At 40.5% G+C, this 24,069-nt stretch overlaps 1 protein-coding gene across 2 annotated transcripts in view; it reads left to right on the top strand.

Annotated features, from left to right (window-relative positions):
• The window catches only part of GLI3 (GLI family zinc finger 3), a 275,904-nt gene that overhangs the window by 235,615 nt on the left and 16,220 nt on the right, over positions 1–24,069 (top strand). For both annotated transcript variants that reach the window (XM_032793449.2, XM_032793448.2), the window contains exons 11-13: positions 14,639–14,788; positions 15,367–15,531; positions 17,454–17,744. In XM_032793449.2, coding sequence (XP_032649340.1) covers positions 14,639–14,788; positions 15,367–15,531; positions 17,454–17,744 — 606 coding nt within the window. The remainder of the gene's footprint in view (positions 1–14,638; positions 14,789–15,366; positions 15,532–17,453; positions 17,745–24,069) is intronic.

Raw genomic sequence — 24,069 nt, 5'->3', positions numbered from 1 at the left:
GAATAGGGCAATGCAGACAGCAGTGAAGTCAAATAAAATCTGCACCCACCTTTGCATCTTGGAGCATGGGGGACAGTGGGTGAGTTAAGACATAGTCTTCTATGTTGCGTTTCTTGAGAGGCTTCCTGAGTTTAGGATTCCTGAGTTAGGGTTGTTTCAGTTAAGGCTTTGCTTTTTCTCTCATTTTATTGTTTCTTAAAATCAGAGAAATTAAATGCAGGAAACTAATGTTAAAATCATCATCCTTAACATTATTACTACTGATTCTCTTACTGCATTTATATAGCTAGTATCAGTGCACCGTTTACCTATGACTTTTGCACTTTAAAACATTCCAATTTTGCCATAACTAGATAACAGCACCTCGGTATTTGTACTATTCCTTATACTTCTGTATGCTCAGTTTAAGGAGTACTGCAAATATTGAGTTTATTTAGTTATCTATGACTATTAGCAAGTTTTTAAGTATGACCACTCTGGTTCAAATTAAGAGAATATTACATTTTTTTTCAAACAGGGAGCATATGCCTTGCACACTTACCTGTACTTCTGTACAATAGAACTACTTTCTCTGAATGGATCAGAGCCAGGAGATTACCAGCCAGGAAATTAATTGCCAAGGGGAGTCCAACCCTTAAGAGTTAGTAAAAAACCTGAACAAATCGCATTCTAAAGGCACCAGGCTCAGACTCTGATGGCTTTTGGATGAGGAAGCATTACAAAGCCACAGGCTAGTCGCCAAGAATGCCCTTCCATTGGCTCCTGCAAATTTCTTCCTAGGCTAACACATTCCTGTCAAATTCCAGTGGCCACAACAGCGCATAGGGAGAGGGATGATCATTGAGATAACCCAGACCTACATTAGCTAGGGTTTTATATAATAGTAACTTCACCTGGAAGTGAATTAACAGAAATATATGCTCTTCAGTTCTCTCCTATATACGGCAAGCAATTGTGGTCTGTGCTACCTGACACTTATGAGTAGCCTTAGGCAGAGTGTGTTTCAGTAATCGGGCTTTGAGCTGGCAAGGCAAGGATTACTGTGTTGTAGTCTGTATCTGAGAAGAAGGAATGCAGTCTTCTCGCCAGCAACAGGTGAAAGGAAGTATTAGTGGTCACTGCTTATGTCTAGGAGTCCGGGAGGAAAGGTGAGACCAGCAAGACCCCAAGATTGAACACCACTTTGACAAACTGAAGACAGATGCTCTCACAGTGGATGCAATCCCCATCAATTCCTCAAAATACTTCCCATGCCTAACAAATATCACACCCATTGATTCTGAGCCAGTTAGCCTTCATCTCAGTCCCTGTTTCTTGGGAAGTCGGGGAAACACCTCTGTCCAAATTCCCTGGAAAGGAGACCTATCAGGTGGAATCCTGACCCTATTGAAGTCGATGGCAGAACTCCGATTAAGTTCAGTGATACCAGGATTCCACCCATTCTATCTGAGTCTCATCGACATATTAATAAAATGCTTCACAGTTTCCCTTGGTGGCTTTATATGCATAGTGAACAAGACAGGTGATGTGCCCACAGATGGTTTTGGGTGTTGTCATGGAAAGAAAAAATGGGAGGTTGGACTGTGGTTTGGGGGTGCAGCAGGGATGGTCAGAGGATGCTGAGGGCTGATTGTAGAGCTGGAGGCGATGTTTGTTGGGAGGAGTGGCTGGTGCTGGGTGGGGGATGTAACTATAGGCACAAGAGTCAGTGGATACCGACGTTATAAGCCCTGACTCATGTTATATGACAAGCTCAAAAGGGAAATCTTACAAAAGCTTGAAAGATTAATTCTAAATAGATAGCAGAAAAAGCCCAAGCATGGATGATGCTATTGAAGATAACACAGTGTTTCTTTTATTACCTATAGGTATTACAGTAGGTTCTCTCCAGTTCGTCCTCTCCTCTATCATGAAACAAGTTTTAAATATATATATTATTTACTAAAGATTTCCCTAATACTTGGCCATTTCCTTCATAGTTCTGGGATAGATCTGGTCCATTTTTTTTTTGTTAGCAAAAAGGGGATTAGTGTCTGTCACTTAATTTAACCTGCAGTTTGTAAAGAAAGTCCAGATAAATTTAGAATCCCTTCTATTTAGAGGTCTAAAATTGAAGATGAAGCACCAACATTTTCACTCTGTAGATGATTTGGATATGATCATATTGAATGACAGAACTCGGTTTAAAAAAATAATCTTCTTTTATTGATTTATATAGGAAAATCCTGTTGAGGAACACACCCTTTGTCTTATTCTAAGAGGATCAGTGGTAGGGGTACAGTGGTAGGGGATACGGATCAGTGATAGGGGTACAGTGATTAGTTACAAACTATTAAAAGCAATGGGAAAGATTCATGGCTTTGCAGAATCTAGTTCAAGTCTGAACTGCTAGACTTAAAGAATTACCTATCATTCAGTAAGTACCATATATATGCTCAGTGTTTACATACATATATTTAACATACTCTAAATAGCAGATCGCTTTAATTGTCCCTTGCTGTCTATCTTCCCCCATTATGTGCACAAGATTTTCAATAAAATAGTAGAGCAAAATTTTCTTAGGGCAGCATATACTTTGCTAATGTCTGCGTGTAGATAGATGACCCATTGTACTAGTGTGGGTGCTTAGAACTCTTAAAAGTCTTATTAAAAATACTACTCTGTAGCTTTGCCTTGTTTCATCATACCATAGCATTTCTTAGATTTATAAATTGGCTCATGGGATTAAGAAGTTTGTCTCTGCTAATATAAAATGATATAAAGCTGCTGGAATATATGGTTACATTTTAACTCAAAGAGCCTGTTGGTCTGAACCTGCTTGAGGTCTCTTTTTCAAAACCTTGCCTTAAACTGCAATGTAATTTCAACAGATTTTTCTCATTAAAGCTGCACAATTTATGTAACACAATTTATTAGTTTTCATGCCTGAAACTTTTTTCCCTTCTGCTTCTTTACTATTCCGAGTTTATTTCTCGCTGTGTTGGCTTGATCTGCATTGTGAAATGTGAAAACGCGGAAGTTTCAAGAAAAATATTATTACTTTTATTTTGGTTTGAAACCAAAGTACAGTAACAGATACAATAATAGCTGCCTAAGCCTCAGCTCGGCCATGAGCTCTGTTCAGAATCTTATAGTCTTTAATGAGCTGTCTGCTGGCATAAGCATCGTTCAGAATGGAGCAGCTTGCAGGATCAGGGTCTAAATGGCTTCAGTAGAAACGATGGCTAGAATTTATTAAAGGGGAACAATAGGGAAAAAGTCGTTAATTCACTTTTAATATATACAGTAGGTCTGATTTCCATTGAAATCACATGAGCCATGGCTGCAGGAATGAGACCTATAGATTTTTGTCATCTCTCTTGCAGTAGTGTGAGGAAAACATCCAAAGTATTAAGCTGTCCTACCCAGTAGGTGATGGTATGTTTTTACAAAACCAGGATAGTATTTTCCTCTTTCATAGTATTTTCAAATAAAATGAAATACTCTATTGACATACTGTATCTTATTACTTTACTGTCCCCTGCACTAAGCAGAGTTCTCTAAAAAAGCTAGAAATGGCATATATACTTTTAAAAAATATTACACTAAAATGTGCAGCTGTGTTGTGTGTGGAGCAGTTTACATGCCTATTTTTGATGTATGTTTTTGTTAACGGTTGTATGCAGCTTTATAGTGGGTTTCTTATCGCAAAGAAAGAAGTGAGATATTGTTCATATCTGATACTGAGTATGTGGATTTTTTTTAGTAGGTAAAAACATGGGTTTCCTGGAAATACTACAACAGTGGCATGCTACAACCATTTTATTCCCAATATACAAAGATCATTAAAGATGTGAATTTTGGATTTGAGCCTAAGGTTATACTGTATCTTTCCATATTCAATCACTCATAACATCAACTAAATTATGTATTTGCTGGGCAGCGTTCTGAGATGTGCTCACTCATTCTGGTTGGTCAATATGTGGTTTAATTATACAGACATTGGAGAATGCAGTCGTGCAGTTTCTCCTCCACCAAGCTTTGGTCCTAATTCTGCCCTTGGTTCCACGACTGCAGTTCCTGTTGGCTTCCATGAGAGTTGTGCCTGTGTGACTGAGGCCAGAACTGAGTTCTGTGTGCGGAGTAGAACCTACTTATATGAGCAAATCCTTCCCTGCGTGCACTTATATTACAGAACTGTTCCGCTATGGTAGAACTAAGACTGCTCTGGCTCTCCTGTGCTTCACTCTGTGAGGTGCGTAGGCTGGTAGATCCGTGTAGAATCCTTGCTTCACCCTCCAGGCACAGCATCACACAAGGTGCCCTCATGGAGTAATTAGACCGTGTGTGTGTGTGTGTGTGTGTGCATACACACTTGAGAGGACTGCCCCAAATCCAGCTCACCAACCAGGGTTAGGATACAGGACTCCTTCAGTGGTTATAGCCAGGAATAGTGGTCTCTGCCAATCCACATAACTTGCACTAGGTGCTGGAGCACTGGCTCAACCTAAGCCCAGAGCAAACAGGCCCTATCACTCTTCCTGGTGCTAGCCTGTTTGGGCCAGCCTGGAGTCATCCTTCACTGGCAGAGGGTTTAGCGATCACCTCCACATGGTCCCCTTTCTTTCCACTAGTATGTCTAGTGATTCTTAGGTTATGCTCAAGGCATTCTGAATTGATGAATTACCTGTTATTTATTATACGCACTCCACAACAAAGAGAGACCATCCAAAGATCGCAGCACCCTGACACACATCTAATACACTGAAGAACAGAAGATTGTTAAAATTGACCAAAGGTAAAATTTTCAATAGTGCCTAAATGACTTAGGAGCCTAAACCCCATTTTCAAGAGAGATTTAGGCCCTTGGTAGCCTACATCTCATTCCAAATCAAAGGAATTTAGCCTTCTAAGTGCCTAAGTCATGTCTGAAAATGGGAAAATTTTACCCCAAAGCAGCAGGACTTTTTCCCAACATACCCCCAGTCATGTGGTAGCCAGTGGAGCTTCAGCACCCTCATCACACCTTCCCACTAGACAGCCCACTTTCTGCTCTCTGACAGTGCCCATTCAAATAGATGGACTTTAGCATCATATCCAGAAGATCCCCAAATTAGGGCTATTGGGGATGGGGTGAGGGCAGAGCATTCTGTTTAGTTTCACAAAATATGGAAGCTTTGACACTCTTCTTGGACTCATGGACATAGAATATAAACTTCAGTACAAAAGGGATTGGCAAGGCTTAGCTCTCACAGCAGTTCCTGAGTATATTGTAAGATTCTTTCCAGAAATAAAAATAAAAGAGATTCTGAACTCCTTAAAATGTCAGCTTCCTCTATTAACCTCCCAGTTAATAATGTAAGAATGTAACACTCTTCCCTGAGAGATGGCACTTTAGTTTTAGATTATGTCATGTGAGGAAACATCAGAGTAGAAACAGAACTGAGAACCCATTAAAGTAGCTTTTATATTGTCAGAAAATGATTAACATCCACACCAGTTGTTGCAGAGATTACGGCAGATGCTCGTTCAATAAACCTTTGATATTAAGAAGTAAAAGCAGAGTTTTTGCCCATCGCTTTATGTCTACCTGGATTTGCACAGGAAATCAAGGAAGAATTCTAAAATGCCACCTTTACTGAGCAACATTTTGCTGTTAGCGGACTTGGCATATTATCTATGTGAATGAAGGTATGTCAAATGAAACAAGAACAAGATGTGATCTTATTGTGAAAGAATCCTTATAATGTCATGTTACTCCTTCCCTAAAATCCCAAAGCTTACATAAAAACACGGAAACCTAAAACACAGTCTCAAGGAATCCCTCTTCAGCCTAAACAGCAAAATATGTTTGCCTCATTCATGTTGTGTCCTATACATACTGTATAATTACGATATCAGAGATTAAAAGAAAGGAAATGCTATATTATGAACTACTGTCTTGAGTTTTACAACTAAGTAACTTTTCTCCCCCTCCTCCCCGCCCCCACTGATTCCCTTTATATCCTAAGGGCAGATCCTTTCTCTTGGGTCAGGAATGTAATAAGGCAGGTTTTGCTCTCTCCAGGATATTGTGTCTGTCTCACTGTGCTTAAATTGCCACAGAGAGCTCTTCAGAGCAAAATACAGTATTTTCTTTGTACATGGGCCAACGATTGACGTATCCTTGGGGACTTCTCTGTCTTTAGCATTTAAACATACAAGCTGGATATGTTTAACCTATTGATGGGCAACAAAGACAACTGCAGAATTGACTGATAGAGAACAGAAGAAAAAGATTTAAATTTTGGAGCAGAATCACCCTCCCACACACACAGATTAGCAAATAGGAAACATTTTTAACTTACAAAATTGAGAATGCTTTTTGTTATTACAGGAAAGTGAAGAAAAATAATGAGATCTATGTTGACAACAGAAACACAGGCAAGAAGAAAACAGCCCTGCTGGGATGTGTCTTTTATATTATTATATAACATGTTCCTGTTTAATAACAAGAGTTTGCATGTCAATAACAACACTACTCAAGATCCATTTCTGCTGTGGCAACAATTACAAATCCTCCAGTTCACGATGGCTCAGGAGAAAGGGTGTTAGGACTCTTAGGCCATGGCTACACTGGCGCTTTACAGCGCTGCAACTTTCGCACTCCGGGGTGTGAAAAAAACACCCCCTTGAGTGCTGCAAGATACAGCGCTGTAAAGCCTCAGTGTAAACAGTGCCGCAGCGCTGGGAGCACGGCTCCCAGCGCTGCAAGCTACACCCGTAGAGGATGTGGAGTATGTGCAGCGCTGGGAGAGCTCTCTCTCAGCGCTGGCGCTGCAACCACACTCACACTTTGAAGTTGCAAATGTAGCCATACCCTCAGTTTGTCTATTTAGAATGACCATCCCAAAATGTAAATGTATGTTAAAATAGTTTGTATTTGACAGCTTCCTCCTCCCCTATCCAAACTCGTGTTCCTTGTTTCTTGTGGGGCCCTGATCGGGATTGTGGCCAATGGTCTCCATTGTACTACAGGTGTTAAAGGATAATAAAAGGCTGTGGTTGTCTTGTGCCGTGGTGGAGGGCATTGAAGAGGGAAGCTGCCCAAGAAGAAGCTTGTGGAGGAATTCTGCCTTTCCATCACTATGCCTCCTGGAGCATAAAGCAACCACTGAGACCCCCCACACCTTGACAGATTGCTGCGTGCTTTCCCACATGCACCTGAGGTCAGCACTATTGTCTGATGGGGTCGGGGAAGCTGTGTCCCTTATCAGTCCTAGTCCTTTTGGAGGGAATAGATTTGCATAGTATTTGTCATGGGGGGATAATTGAGGGGAAGAATTAGAACCATGCTTGGCACTTGTGCAGAGGACAATGGGGTCAAACAGGAGGGAAGAAGAAGGCTTCTTGCACTCTGTTTCCTCCCTTGCCCACTTTTGCCAGGGTGGGCACAATCTAGCTCATAGTGCCTAGCCCAATGCATTTTACAAGCACATGCACCACTCAAATGCAGCCTATGCTTGTAGGACACTGGGGACAGGATGGCAGCCAACCAGTCCCCAGCATACTGCACAAGGGGAAAGGGGAACTTCACTGAGGTAAATCAGCTTTACTTAACACTTATGTAAAAGCTTAGTGGTATGACTAAAATCATCTTTTTATCTCTTTTAGTGCTAGATTAAAGTGCCCCTGTGATTAAACTGGGACTGGGGCACTAACAGTGCCAGTGTATATGCTTCTCACATGACTTGTCCACTTTTCTTTCCCTCCTTCTTTGTCTCTCTGTTTAGTGAACTTTGCAGCACCCACAGACCCTTCCTGATCTCCAGTGTGTTTCTTTCCACTGCTACTTTCTCTTCTGTTCCCTGTGAGTTCTCTGAGTCTTCCCCTCTACTACTTTAACATCTGATTGTTGCATTATCTCATTCTCAGCCCTTACTCTTCAATTCCTGCTTTCCATTGCTTTTCCTAATGCTACCTTCTCTCCTCATCTCCTTACCATTCAACTGTTTGAAGTGCACACCTGCTTTCTGTCCCTCCCACTCTCCATGTGCATCTGAGCCCCTTCCATTTAATTCTGTTGGCCTTCTTGTTTGGTTATAACTTATCGTTACTTCTCATTCCACTTGGGTTTCTAATTTTGATCTTTCTCCTCCCTCTGCTCTTCACTTGCTGTTCTCTCCAACTTAACCAATCCTCAAGGAACTACACTAGGAATCAGGAAGAGTAACATTAACAACAGAGAGTAATAAAAAGTTGACATGGCACCTGACTTTAAATTAACTAGAATTCCAGTTGAGCTGACTCTTTTTGTCTTGATGTAGAGGGTAGACAGCCATGGGTGGGATTCATCAAAGTACTTAGATGCCTGTGTCCCACTGATTTCAAATGTCTGAATACCTGTATGTACCCTACCTTATGTGAACTTACTGTATAAACATCCTATGCTGTTTAGTGCATGTATTACAGTGGCATCACTTGTGCAGATACCGTATGGTGTTCAAGTCTATAGAGTGGTTTAAATTATACCTCCTGGTTTTCACATGCTAATAAGTTTCTGTAAGAGCCACCTTTTTGAATGAAACTTTATGTAATTATTTGATTTAAAAAATATTAGTAAATGTACAGAGCAAATCACTCCAGTAATTTTCGAATTCTGAGCACCTGGGAAATCTTTTTCACTATAAAAAAAAAAATTGCTATACTTCAGAATACTGCTAATTGGAACTTCTTGGCAGGCATGTATCTAAGATCACATTTTTCAATGTATGGCAATAGGCTGCATTGGGCTTTAAGAACTTAAAAGTGGCTTAAAAGCTTATGCCACCATAAGGACTTAAAGCAGCTTATGTGCTTCTTCCATCTTAATGACTAAAAATGGCTTAAGTACTTATGCCCCGTTAAGGACATGGGTCAAATACTCATCTTTATAGAGCAGTGAAGAGGATGTTGGTCTCTTGTTGCTGCTTACCTTGGCTGTTCAGGGCCTGCCTGCTACTGAGGCTTGCCAGTGTGATAGAAAAAGGACAGGAAGGATCCATACTTACTTTCCAGGAAGTGATGCAGAACTTCTACAGTCAGTGGGAGATGGAGACCTCCATTTTAAGGAATGCAGTGTCCCTGCAGAGCTGCTGCAACGGTTGGAGAGAAAAGGGAGGGGCTGGATTTTACCAGTTGGATCATTTATAAAAATTCCACCCTGGGTGCATTTGTGGTAGCAAGATCTGATCCCACATACACACAATTTTTGCCTTCCTCTGTGATTTCCATTGTCAGGGGGATATCTGTGGTCTGGTAGGCCCATCTCTACATTCTGGCTCCTTTTCAGAGCTGTCTTCCATCTATGTGGTTCGTTCCATCTCTCACCAGTTGTCAGGGAGGAGGCCTGCCATCCTATAATGAGATGTTGTGGAGGAGCAGCTGCTCTGATGTCATCTCCTCGTTGCTTGACTGCCTAATATGGCAGCGAGGAGCAGTGATGAGTCATGGACTCAACCTCTGAGGAGGAAACAAGAATGGGCACTTGGATAAGGCTGCATGGCCACATCTCTAGAAGGGCAATGCCCTTTTTGAATCTACTTAGCCATTTGAGGAAGTCGCTTACACTCTCTGTGCCTCAGTTCCCCATCCGTGACATGAGGCTACTAATACTTCCTTACCTCACAGGGGAGTTGTGAGGCTAAGCATGTTAAAGATTGTCAGCTTCTCAGCTATTTTGGTACTGGCAGCTAGTTCCTTAGATAAACAGATTTGATAGCTAGATATCAGTGCAGGGGTTCATATCGCAGATGCCCCTTGTATATTTTATGATTGCAGCAACTTAATTGCACATGGGCTTAAGGCCAAATCTTCATCCCTTGTGCAAAAACCTAAGTAAATGGACTTTACATGGAGCACCTACAGGTTGGGGGCAATTAATTCCTTTCCAACCCAGCCACACAGCCATTCTGCTCTATTAAGTGGTGACTCCAGTTTGTATTGCTGGGTTCAAATCTGCACTACAGACGCCCCTTACACTAAGACTTGGAATGTTGGCTCTGTGCAATTTGTGAACTCTCAAACTGCCCCTCCATGCGGCTGCAGAGTATGCCATCTTTAGAGGTTGTTCCGCTGCACTGACTCACCATACTGTCTCACGCACAGTAACTGCAGCAGTTCTGGGCATTTTCCAGCCTTGTGTGCCTGTGCACTTGGGGTGGGGAGATTGCCCAATAAAGTGTCCTAACTGTCTACTGCTTTTAAATCCATACATTTAGTGGGGACTGTTAGCTTTCAAAAGCTTAGTTAGTGCAAAATTTAAGTTACATAGTTATTTTTTTTTTTTTTTAAACTTATTGGAGATGCTAATGTTATACTTTGCACAGCACCATTAACTTAGCCACATTGCATGCAAGTAATGCCTTTTATTTCTGGTTTCCTTGTTGAATATATTGCATAAAGTATTCAGTATATGAAATAAACTTAGATATTTTCTTCATACTTTTCTGTTTTATCCTCCAAACCATACTTTATTAGCCAATGCAGCCTCACTTAGATCTATTATCTATTCCTTCTCTGTTGCTCCTGAATCATCCTTCCAGTGTCAAAGGATAGTCTCTCTTGCTACTCTTTGGCTACCAAGGGAAACACATTTGGCCTTTGTTTATATATGAATGACTAATAGGTACCAAGTAGTCAGTCAGGATATCCCTGTGTGCTCCCTTTCTATAGAAAACACACAGAAGGGGGAAATTAAACAAAAAGATCTTTTGAAAGTTCCTACCTCAAATGTTGGAGTGCATTTTCTGCTGTGGTGCAAAGCAGCAAGTGCTGCTTATGAAACCTGCACTGGCTCCACATTTTAGGCTATCTTTTATGATTTTATTTATTGCCATTCGATGTGATCATAGACTACTTTGGGTTCTAGGGTGACTCCAAATCATGCTTCCAGTCTCTCATCCCTTTGAGCCTTCCCAGCAGAGAGTATAGGCCAGATTCAGCCTTGATTTTAGTGGAGTTGCAAATGGTTACCCTGCATTGTGTGTCTTCCTCCGTGTCGCAGTATTTGTGCAGAAATGTTATATGCTCAGCATAGAAGCACCCTTTAAACCAAAGAAACTGGGCTAGAGCTAATTTAACTCTGTTGATTAACATTCAATTGGCATGAAGGTGAACAGCATTCTATTAATGGACCTTATTTTTTGAGGGAGGTTCTATCATGCTTATGTGAGAGGGACATTGTGTGAAATTTTCTATTCTTAAGAGACCTTCAGTTTTCAGATGAGAAGCTTTTAATAATATGGAGACTGATCCAGAAGAGCCTTATGTGAGTAATCCTTACTCTGGGGAGTAGGCTTATTGGCTTGGATGAGCCTATTGGCCTTAGTAAGGATTAATAACATGAGTAAGACTTAAAGGATCGGGCCCATAACAGACAAAAATTAAAAGAACAGTCTTTTCACACCCATAAGACACTAGGACCGCTGCATTAAAATTCAATTTCACCAGGAAAAAAAATCCTTCTGATCTAGTCCCTGGAATGTGACATTTCATGGATGTAATAAGGTTACAAACAGATTATAAATTGAAACCCCATAAATCCTTATTGTACTGTACCAAAGCTTCTGCTTTGCATAATACTCTTATGCCAGAGCGTAAAGCTAAAAACTATTCATTTGTTCTCATAGTGGTGACCAAGGAGTCAAAAACACCATGCAAAATCCAAAGGTAATTATTAGAGTGAAAGAACCTGAATAGTGAAGTTCACAAACTAATGAACATTTTACATAGCAGTTGTCTGCAAGATCATTAGCTCTATTTGGAGCATGCTTTTCAATTTGTGAGGCACACACATACATGTATATATTACTAAATAATAATTAAAAGCCCAATAAAAATGGATAGACAATTTATGTAATTTGCCTGTCTCTCTCTATATCAGTGAGCTGCTCCCAGAGTGAGGTACAACTCAGAGTAACAGTAACAGGATCAGAATCTGACCCAAATTGATGAAAGCCATCAATCTTATTGACTAAGTGTTTTGTTGTGCTCTGCAACTTGTATGTTTTATTATGTGGGCTTAGCACATTACATTCTCTTTAACCAGTTCATCTGTCTCCTCTTCTTCCTCTACCAATGCCCAGCTTCCATTCCAGTGTCTTTACACCTCTCCCTGGCAACTTTCCACACCTTCCTCCAAGGGAGCTGAGAAGCTCATTCAAGAATAAAATAAATGAAGCAGATTAGTACTTGACTTTGTCAGCCAGTTTCTTCGAGACCTTCAGATGAGTGATTTCAATGAGAACAAGGAGCTTTGCAGACCGGCTTAGAGAGGACATTCAGTGCATTGAGATAACATGGACGAAAGTAAAGATGGCTGTGGGAAGAGTGGAGAGGATGAGAAAGAAGTGATATGATAAGAGAGACAAGCAGATAACTAGGGAGAAGCAGAGTTATGCAATGCCCTGATGGCAATCACAAGATGCTTGATGTTGTGGAAAAGGAGGGAGACAGTGGAGGGATTTTAAGAAAGGAATGACAGTCAAATCACTAGGAAGGTGGTTTTAGTGGCTGCATCTTGCATGGATTGGTGAGATGGAGTGAATTTTAGGGAGGCCAATGAGAATTGGTTACATTAATGAGGATGGGAGCTGACGAGGGCCCAGGTGAGAATCTTATTTGTATGGCCAAAGAGGAAAAAGTCAGATTTTATAATTGCTATGTAGGCAAAACTAACAAGATTTGTACACTGCTTGACTGTGTAGATAAAATTATGCTGTTGTAGTTGAAACGAGAACAAAATTAACTTCTGGTCTCTATTTAAATCAGATGGAATTCAACTTGTGTAACATTCACCAGTTGTTAGTTTGCATCCCATGTAGATTTATCCAGCTGATGCACCATTTTATTTACCGGAAGACTTGGCCAATAGTTATGAGTATTGGCCAATGAGTTTTGTACAGTCACTTTTTTTTTTCTTGTGGGAAATAAGAGTGCACTTAAACCTCTCTGTACTGTTCTGGTTCAGTTTCAAAACACTGACCATCTGTACTTTTTTGGTACAGGCTCATATAATATGAATGGACTACAGAGATATGCATTTGAAACATAAACGTTTAAAGATTAAATGTTGTACATTGTCCAGCACATCTGTTCTGTTCAGATGCTGTGTGCACCATCATAACTTTTAAGAAATCGTAATAAAGCTTAGAAAACAGAAAAAGAACAGTCATCTTTTATAGGAAACCCACATCTGTTTGCCATGGGGATACTGTATAATTGTAAACATAAGTGATTTTATTTGGTTTTCTGGTTGTTTTCAGGACTTTAAAAAAATTAGGATTATCTTTTTGTGCTCCAGTCTGAACTACTGACTTTCAGTATGTCTGATTTTTCTGTGAGCTACTTATGGAGCAGATACCGATTTCATCTCTATACTAAGATCAAGTTTAAACTCTGGAAACAGTTTATATTCTTACCTTAATAGAATTGTATATTCTGAGACAGGAGGCCACCTAGTGGTAAAGCTGGGAAACGATGACTGTTTAGGAAGCCTGCAAAAACAATTGAAGAACTGTAATGACAAAGTGTATGAAGGCTGGGATTTTGAAAGAAAGTCCGGTAGAGTTAGGCACCCAAATCCCATTGAAATTCATTCCTCTTTGAAAATCCCAATCTAGTGTGATTTTTCTTAAAGCTGAGCAAAGAATTTGAACAATTAATATTTTTCTAAATTCGATTTTGTTGTAGGTCCTGATTCACCACGCCATCCGAGCGCTTAATGAAAACTTAAGCATGTACTTAAATATTTTACCTTACTGAGTGGAACAGCACAAGTTACCTTTTGGAACAAGCAAAAGTCATAGAACCAAATTCTGCCTTTGGACACCTCACACGTATCCCTCTGACCATAATGACAGCTGCACAAGTGTTTTGGAGGGCCATATTTAAGACTTAGCTTTTGAGGCAAACTATTTAATAAGGGATGAACTGTATTACAAAAAGGCAAAATAAGTATGGGTTGGCGTGAACCCCACTTCGATTAGATTTTTTTTTTTTTAATCATTGCAGTGTGTAATATTTTCTAGGCATACATGAAATAAATACACCCACTTTTAAGAAAATGGTGGAAATACAGAGTGAGTCATAATGGGTGGTTTTAAATTCAATTAATCAGTTAAATTGACATTTTTATTTGAAGAACATATCCCCTGAAAAAAAAATGTTGTATGGAAAACTTACATTAGCATGAAGTCAATAGGGACCTGATTTTGCAACCCTTACTTATGTAGAGTAGCATGTAAATGAGACTCCATTGGTGTGAGTAAGTATTACTCAACATGAGTAAGGTAAATTGAGTCCTGAGTGAAATTTCAATAAACCCATGATCAGCTTCATATTTTTGTATGCCCTAGGCTTGCTGATGTCAGTGGAATGCCTCTCATTGACTTTAATAGACTTTGGATTGGGCCTTTAATCTACTTAGATTGTAAACTCTTTGCAGCAGGGACTGTCTTTTTGTTCTGTGTTTTTTTTTGTTCTGGGGTTCCTGGGCGCTATTATAATATGAATAATATGAATATTTTAATAAAAAAAATTGTCTTAAACAGGAGTAATAGAGAGTCATACAGCTTAAGGCCAGAAGGAACCACCAGATCATCCGGGAGTTAACCTGTAATATTGTTTTGTCCCTGTGTAGCATATAAACAATGATCATATACATGGAGAGAAGAAGGAGTTTGTGTGCCGATGGCTGGATTGTTCCCGGGAGCAGAAGCCGTTCAAAGCCCAGTATATGTTGGTGGTACACATGAGGAGACACACAGGGGAAAAACCACACAAATGCACTGTGAGTAAACAACACTGAGTTCCAAGCTATCCCAGGGTGGATAGGATCACTTGTAGAGCACAGTGGGACTGATTCTCCACTGCCTTGCCTTTTGGATAGCTGTTTTAGACCTGTGCATAAAGTTTGTGCAAACAGCACCACATCAACATGGTAACATCATCTCTCCACTTTGTATGGTACAAGATAGGGCACTATTAAGCCTAGTTCGTCCACTAAACCATCTGATGAATCCCTAAAATAGCACAAAGGCATTTCCATGTGTGTTTAAAATTACTTTCCCTCACTGAGGAGTATCTGGATCCTAGTGCTGACCCAAAAATATTAGTGACTCTGTAATGGATTTTAGTGTTTAAACAAACTTGAACGTATTGTTACCATGCAGGGTGTTTTCTGTTTTACGTGGTGCTGGAAATACTTTATTGAGGAATTGTGCCATATTTAAATGAAAGGAAAGAAACCCTCCATCTCATAGGATTTGGAAAGCTTCTAGTCTTTGAGATATCTAGGGCTTTTTATTGGTTTAATTTTTCTCCAAGCCCAAGTGTGTAGAATAATCCCAATATGCATGTTGTCTCCAGTTTGAAGGTTGTACAAAGGCCTACTCCAGACTAGAAAACTTGAAAACCCACTTGAGATCTCACACTGGAGAGAAACCATATGTGTGTGAGCATGAGGGCTGCAACAAAGCATTCTCTAATGCCTCCGATCGAGCCAAGCACCAAAACAGGACTCATTCCAATGAGGTAAGCAAGCACCCAGGCGTGAAAGGGCTCTGGCTGCCCACAGACATACTACTCTCAAAAGAATGTATTGAGAATGCAGACACAAAAATCCTCAAGAAACATGAAATAGGTAAGTTAACGACAGTAAATCATTTTAACAGTGTGGTGATCTAAAGAGGCTCCTTGTCATTTTGTCAAGAATCAAAGAAGGGGACTGGCTGGTTGATCTAATGGAGACTTTGTGTGGTAACCAGTGGAAGAGCTGTAATCCAGTAATAATTTTCTCACTCCCCGAAGTGGAGGGGACAGTTTTAAACCTCCTGTTGTTGTTCTATAGTGACATCTGCTGGCTAGTCAGGAACAGTGTTAACTCTGCCAGGAGTTTTATTTCGAGTCTGATCCTATACGTTGCCGGGCACCATCGACTACTCACAAAGTGAATGGGAGCTAAGGGGGGGTTCAGAATCTTGCTAGAGATGCAGCAGATGGGGATTTAGCTTCTTCAGCTGCTGTTGGTAAATGTGGAAGAATCTTGAGGGGCATGGCCTGTCCAAACTTCTGAGTTCTTCTTACTACCCCTCTTTTCCACGTTTCACTCTCTTTCCCTTTCAACTAGATTCTTCCCTAAACTTCATTCTTCCCTTCTCGTCAGTCTGTTCCTCTCTAGGCCTTGTAGAAAAATTAGCGTTCTGGCTGATTACATGCCAGGAACCTATGGTTCCTCTCCTCCGCCAATCTCCCTCCATTTCCAAACCAAGCTCATCTTTCTTTGGTGATTTCCCACCACATCCGTCACAGCAATTCACGAGGACTAGCATTCTCTTCAAATTTTGCAGTCACTGTAGCATCTGTGGGTCACAGGTGACCCAGACAGCATTGCACAGCGCCATAATCAGCTTAAATTTGGTTGCATATGTTCTGCAAACTTCTAGACTTGCTGATACATAATGGTGGATTTTGTAAATTATTACAAAAATCAGGGGTAGGACATTTACCTAAACCTCTCCAATACCTGATCTAAGCTTTGGGTTGGTTCATACTTTGTTGGAATCAATTTGTCCATCCCATCATAGCAATATGAGGCACAAACAAGGTGTGTTTTTGATCTGGATGCTTTGATCTGATTTTTAAGCTCTAGGTTGCATATTCAACAGTCAATCACTAAATTTAGTTTATCATCATTGATGGAACATCACTTTCTTGCATTGGTGACCATGCAACAACAAAATCGAGCGAACAAATAAACCCTAAATCTTACCAGAAATGTATTTCACAATGAAGTGCGCTGATGCTATAGAACCAGACCATCAAGTGGTGTAAACTGATGTAGCTCCATTGACATCACTGGATTTAAAGAAGAGCTGATAAATTTATGACCTCAAAAAATAGTTATGCTGGATCAGAATGATAGTGGTCATCAAATCCCATGCTTAGGCATTTAAACTGATTGCCTGTAGGGGATGATGTATGAATTCCCCCCTCAATAGTTGGTTCAGTGCATCATAGAACGATTTTGCTTTCCTCTGAATTTCAAGCATTAGGTACTGGACCACCCAGAGGCAGGATGCAGAATTAGATAAACCAGTGATCTGATCCAATATGGTAAATCCCATGGGGTCGATCTTCAGCTGGAGTATATTGTCGTAGCTTCATTGACTTCAGTGGAGTTATGGCAATTTACTTCAGCTGAGGATCTGCCTGTGTTCTTACTTTGTTACATATGTAGCAATAACGTGCATTGTGCTCCCTTCAAAACCAAGGAAGAGGAATAGATTTTATTAGGTGTGGTCAATGCTGAGACAGTTTCACAATGTCATCACTTTGTTAATGCATTCACTGTGGAAGGGTATAATTGTTACACTTACTGCGCTCAAAGGAACTCTTAGGAATCCTACAAGGAAACCAAATCTAATCTCAGCCTTTCTTCCCACCTGATCTGGCAGAAACCATATGTTTGCAAGATACCAGGCTGCACAAAGCGCTACACAGACCCCAGTTCTCTCCGGAAACATGTGAAGACTGTGCATGGCCCCGAGGCACATGTCACCAAGAAGCAGCGTGGAGATATTCATCCAAGGCCTCCACCACCAAGAGACCCAGGCAGCCGTTCTCAATCCAGATCACCAGGCCAGCAGACTCAGGGTGCAATTGGCGAACAAAAGGACCTCAGCAACACTACCTCAAAGCGGGAAGAATGCCTCCAAGTGAAAGCTGTCAAGTCAGAAAAACCAATGGTATGCAACATACTGTGCTTCTTTGTTTCTTCCTCTCTATTATCATTATTTGTTAATAAACTTCAGTGCACTCATTTTTTTACAAAATCATATATATTTTAAATGGTTTTAAAAACAGTAACAAACAGCACTTTAAAGGCGCTTGATTTTCAGAAAATACTAAGCTCTGAAAATCTGACTCCTTTAACGTCTTTCAAGTTCAGCACCTTAAAACTGAGGCCTGGTCTACACTACGCATTTAAACCAATTTTAGCAGCATTAAATCGATTTAACGCTGCACCCGTCCACACAACGAGGCCCTTTATATTGATATAAAGGGCTCTTTAAACCAGTTTCTGTACTCCTCCCCGACAAGAGGAGTTGGCGCTGAATCGGTATTATCGTATCGGATTAGGGTTAGTTGGCCGCAAATCAACGGTAGTGGCCTCCGGGCGGTATCCCACAGTGCACCTGTGACTCCTCTGGACAGCAATCTGAACTTGGATGCAGTGGCCAGGTGTACAGGAAAAGCCCCGCGAACTTTTGAATTTCATTTCCTGTTTGCCGCATGGAGCTCTGACAGCACGGGTGGAGATGCAGTCCCAAATCCAAAAAGAGCTCCAGCATGGACCATGCAGGAGATACTGGATCTGACTGCTGTATGGTGCGGAGACAAATGTTCTATCAGAGCTTCATTACAGAAGACAAAATGCCAAAGCATTTGAAAAAAGATCTCCAGGCTATGATACAGAGTCCCAGCACAGTGCTGTGTGACAAGCGTAACGGAAAACCAAAGAATGAAATGGACACTCAGGAGGGAGGGAGGGTGTACTGAGGACCCAGCTATTCCCATAGCCCCAGCAGTCTCCAAAAGATTTGCATCTTGGCTGAGCTCCCAATCCTGTAGGGTCAAACACATTGTCCAGGTGTTCAGGTATCAGCTCGTTAATTTACACCCACCCAGTGAAGAAAAGGGAAAAAAATCGTTTCTTGATTTTTCAATGTCACCCTATATCTACTGCATTGCTGCTGGTAGATGCGATGCTGCAGCAGTGACAGCAGTATCCTCTCCCCTCCCTTCCCTGGAGGCAGACGGTACAATATGACTGCTATCTGTCATCCTCATCAGCCCGTGAGTGCTCCTGGCTGGCCTCAGGTGAGGTCAGCCAGGGATGCCTGGGTAAAAATAGGATAAATCCCAGTCATTCCAGTAGATGGTACAGACGGCTGTAACCATCTTCATCATAGCAACTGGGGCTGAGCTCCATCAGCCCTTCCCTTTCATGTGTAAAGGAAAAGATTCTGACTGCCTGGACTGATCATAGCAGCTGGAGGCTACCTCCCTCTCATTTTATCTCACAACAAGTCAGTGTTTCTGCGTATCCTGCAATCTTTATTACTTTCAATCAACACAAGGGGGCGAACTGCAACTTTAGCCCAGTGGAGGTTCGGAGGAGCAGATTGAAGCAACCAGGTAGGGCGTTTGCAGGGGCACCCCCTAGAAACTGAGCATCAGGTACCCGCTTCTATACATGTTGCTGTAGGATTCGACAAGGACGCAGGACCGAAGAATTCAGGCTCTCTGGTTCTCTGGTACACTGGTCTCTAGTTACTAACCTTGCGCCATATTCTAAGACAGGACTGCACTCCATTTTTAGAATACCAAAAAGGAGGATTGATCGGGGGGAGTTCATTCCCCATTTTTGCTTTGCGCCCCCAGCCTGACCTCTAACCGAGGCACCAACATGACTAGCAGCAGATGCTACAGAACAACTGATACGGTCATTCTCATCCCAGTGTACAATGGCATGCTAGGACGGTGACAGAACAACGATAACTATCTCGCTATCTGCAAAGCAAATGAATGCGCGCTGTAGCGCTGCGAGTACCCGCGTCTGTTAGCAACATCCAGTATAGCATACGGTGACAGTAAAAAAAACTAAACGGGCTCCATGTTGCTCGGTGCTATGGCATCTGCCGGACAATCCAGGGAAAAAAGGCGTGAATGATGTCTTGCCGTTGCTTTCAACGAGGAAGGATATGAGTGATGACATTTACCCAGAGCACACCACATACACGTTTTTGCAACCATCATGCATTGGGGTCTCACACCCAGAATTCCAATGGGCGGGGGACTGCAGGAACTGTATGGATAGCTACTGGGATAGCTAATCCACAGTGCAACGCTCCAGAAATCGACGCTAGCCTCGGACCATGGATGCACACCACCGAATTAATGTGCTTAGTGTGGTCGCATGCACTTGACTTTATACAATCTGTTTACAAAAACGGTTTATGTAAAATTGGAATAATCCCGTAGTGTAGACATAACCTGAGGCACCTAAAATCACTAGTCACTCTTGAAAATGTAGGCCATAGTCTTTAATTATGTGATTGCATATTCTGTCTGAAAGCATGAAACATTTTTTCTCTGCAGTCTTAGATACACATTTATCTAAGACATTTGATGATGCATCCACAGGTAATACCAAATATATGCATGCAGGGGGCAGAGCCAATGTTGTGTGTTCCGACTGAACTTTCACGTTTCCTCGGTGTTTAGTTGTGTATTCTTAATTTTGCTTTCATATAGGTTTGTGCAATTAATTTCCTGGAGCATTTTAATCCTTTTAAAAAAAAGTCCCCAAGTCTATAAGAAGCAGGCACTGTTTCATTAGACCAGCTGACTCCTACCAACTAATAAACCAAAGCACTTGGACTCAGCATCTCAAAGCTATCAATGATAATTAGGCATTGAAATACCTTTGAGGATCTGGTCCTTGTAGGCCAGTGTTTGTTAGCATTGCAGGCTAAGTATAGCACACTTTTCCATGCTTGCATGTATATATACACCCTTAGAATTAAGAAGTCCTTAAGGCAGCATGAGCATCTCCTGCCCAGCCATCCAAACTATGCCAATTTTTTGCTAACAGAGGGTCCAACCCAAAGAGTGCATTTAACCAGTCACACACGATACAGGTAAATAACTACTATGCAAACGGTGGCCATGATTTTCAGTAATGCTGAGCACTCAAAAATCCACAGAAGTCAGTGGAGCTTTAGGGATTCCTCACCCTTGAAAATCAGGACAATATGTGTAAAAGACCAGTACTACAGAAATACAACATGTGTTTATAGTTTAGGGCCACTGCTTCTGCTTTTGAAGTCAACAGGAAGTTTGTGATTAACTTCAATGGGAGCAGGATCATTTTTTTAAGAACTTGTTCTGCAGGCTGTTAGTACCAAGCATACAGCTTACTGGCAGTCCTTGGGAATGGTGAGTAGTACTAAGCACTACTCTCTCGGTATGTCTGCACTACGGGATTATTCCGATTTTACATAAACTGGTTTTGTAAAACAGATTGTATAAAGTCAAGTGCATGCAGCCTCACTAAGCACATTAATTCGGCAGTTTGCGTCCATGTACCAAGGCTAGCGTTGATTTCCGGGGCGTTGCACTGTGGGTAGTTATGAGGACCATATCAGGATACATAATCACTGGATTAAGCTTAAAGGGGAGTTGTTGAATCCCTATCATGGGAAGGCTTTTTAAGACCAGGTTGGACAACAACTATCTAGGGCTAACTTGATCTTACCAGAGTGCAGGAGGCCGTGGACTTGACTTCTCCAAGTGCTCTCTATCCAGTTTGTTCTGTTGAAGGCAATTACATCACATAGATAGGTGAGAGGCCATTGGGGACTCGTCCTTGCTCTGTGGTATTTTTACCACATTGCTGGAAAGTGTGGATGCTTTCCTTTGGATATGCCACACCTGCATCTTTCAGTTGTCTGGCCATAGGTAAGTAACGCTGTTACTCAAACTCAGGTTACATTCCTACCATAGCAAAAATCTTGCATTGGCCGTAGGATTTTACTCTTAAAAAGTACTGAGGGCCTTCATATTCCATTGAATTGTGTTGGCAGGTTTCGAACCTGTAATCAGTTCGATGCTGTAGCACAAAGCCATTAACTTCCTTTCTTCATCCCTTCTCCACACGCATTTAAAAAGTATTCACTCATTCCTCAATATGTTTGAAAACTAAGTAATATTTTATTGTCTCTTGGCATGTTCTACAAAACTCAAACCTAGTAGTTCAGGGAGAATACATTTATCTGCAAACATGAAGATTTTATTTGCGAAAGAATCAAGACAACCAAAAAAATTTAATAACACCTTGAAATTAACATTGTTTTTTGATGCTAAACTGAGAGTGAGAGAATGCCTGTGTCCGCTGATGAAATGACGTTAACCACTTTATACTACACAATCCTTTGGAAGTGAATTTGTTAAAAGCAATGATGCATCATTGAAGGTAAAGCTGTTATTAAAACAGTCTGTTATACCCCCAATACACAAGTGGAAATGCCTAGGTATCTCCTGTGGCGTTAAGGTAAAATAAAATTCCATTGTGGAAAGTAGGAAGCTTGGAAACAGAGGTTAGCTTGCCCTAAGGTTCAAACGAGGGAGTCTGGGAAAAAGACCGTAGAAGTGTCTGTTCCATGCCTTAAATTAAAAAGATCATCATTTCTTACAAACACTTGTGAATTGGGAGTGGACAACATTGTGGTGCTTGATGGCTAGGTGGATGGGATTTTTCTAAAATCAGTTATTTGGAAATCAGCTTTAATAAGTTCAATACATACTTTTAAAACAAATTTTTTTTACAATTAAATTTTAAATTTGACATAGCCTATGTTGAAGCTTGGACTTATCTACTTAAACAATCATTTAAATCTAAGTAGTACACTGCTGTCAAAGTTTTATAAAGGAAAGTAAAAATCACTTCAAGGAGTGGGAAAAGTTTTCTGGCTATGTATCTAGAACCGAAGTTTGTTGAAGTTACCCTAAAAACTAGTTTTTCCCCCGATCAGCATAGCCTTTTCTGCAAGCTTGCAGAGAATATTTCTGCATTTTGGTTATTCAGTCCAATGTCCGTCATCAAAGTTTTAAAAAAAAAAAAAAAAACGGGAGTTTTTGAAAAAGCTGGAAAAGCTGTTTTCCTTTTAGTTTTCTATTCATTTGTTCCAGGGTAGGGGATGAGATTTCTACTAGTTCTAAAACACTGGAGAAGCATTAGTTAATAAGAAACAACATTCATATCGATTCTCTCAGATAATACTTCCTTGTTTATTGAATTAGTTTCAAATGCAAACATATTTTAGTAAACTTTTATGTATCCAGTCATGTATGACTAGGTTATTAATTAAATTATTTAAACATTAAGTGTTTTCATCTAAACCGATCTTGGCACAAGTGAAATATGAATAGAATAAAGCATGTACGTATTCACCATTCTAATATAATTTAAAAATGTAAAAAATTGGAGTCTGAATAAAATGTTACATCAAGCCAATATAATTGCTTAATAAATGTGTAGGTATCTCTTTAGGCAAAAAGCACCATTTATTTAGTGTAAAGGTATAGTTCAGTGTTTCTCAAACTTTTTATTATTAGGTGACCCCTTTCACCACAGCAAGCCTGAGTGCAACTCCCCCCGTTATAAATTAAACCCACATTTTTTATTATTTAACACTATTATAAATGCTGGAGGTGAAGAAGGGCTTGAGAGTGGAGGCTGAACAGCTTGCGATTCCCCAAGTAATAAGTTTGTGACCACCTCGAGGGTCACAGACCCTAGTTGAGAAACCCTTGCTATTATAGTTAGATGGCATATCCAACATGTTTGATTAGTCTTCAACCAAGTGAGAATCAGCCTTTCTTTAGCAATATAACTAAAAGTACAACTGCAAAACATGATTCACAATTATTTAAATCAAGGTTCCTGTGCTTATAAATTCATAAATTAAATTGATCTAAATCATGTTGCATTTAAATCAATCCACCTGCTCTATGGCTCCTTGAGTGTGGATTAGGTACATTCTGGTCCCAGAATAGGATTGAAAGGAGACCCAACAGCTGTGTCTAATATCAAAAAAAAAAACAAAAAAACCAAACCAAAAAAAAAACTGTTTTAGGATGATAGAGAATTCTCAAAATATGAACAGGTTTATGAACAAGTTTATCTCTTCTGTCCAGGAGAAAGGTCAGCAAAGAACTCCAGCTTGTTGTGGTGTTTTGAATAGCATTGCTGCTGTTGGAATCCGGGGTATTGAGACAGGATTTCTCAATGTAATTTTTAGGCTGAAAAGAAAGTCATAGATACAATTGAGGCTTTTAAAACTTGCTTTATATTGACTTAAGTGTCTTCAACCTGTTTCAGTACTATGGCCCTATTACAAAAAGATATTGAGATGGCCTCTCCCATAGTTTCATCTTGCCTTTTAGGAAACAGTGTTGTTCATGACCCCAGTTTGAGAAGTCTAGTGCTCTTTCAACTAGTTAAGA

This window comes from Chelonoidis abingdonii, chromosome 2, assembly GCF_003597395.2.
Source record: "Chelonoidis abingdonii isolate Lonesome George chromosome 2, CheloAbing_2.0, whole genome shotgun sequence".
Classification (NCBI taxonomy): Eukaryota; Metazoa; Chordata; order Testudines; family Testudinidae; genus Chelonoidis; species Chelonoidis abingdonii.
The sequence above is the reverse complement of the archived record's forward strand: the minus strand, read 5'-3'. Positions and strand labels throughout refer to the sequence as shown.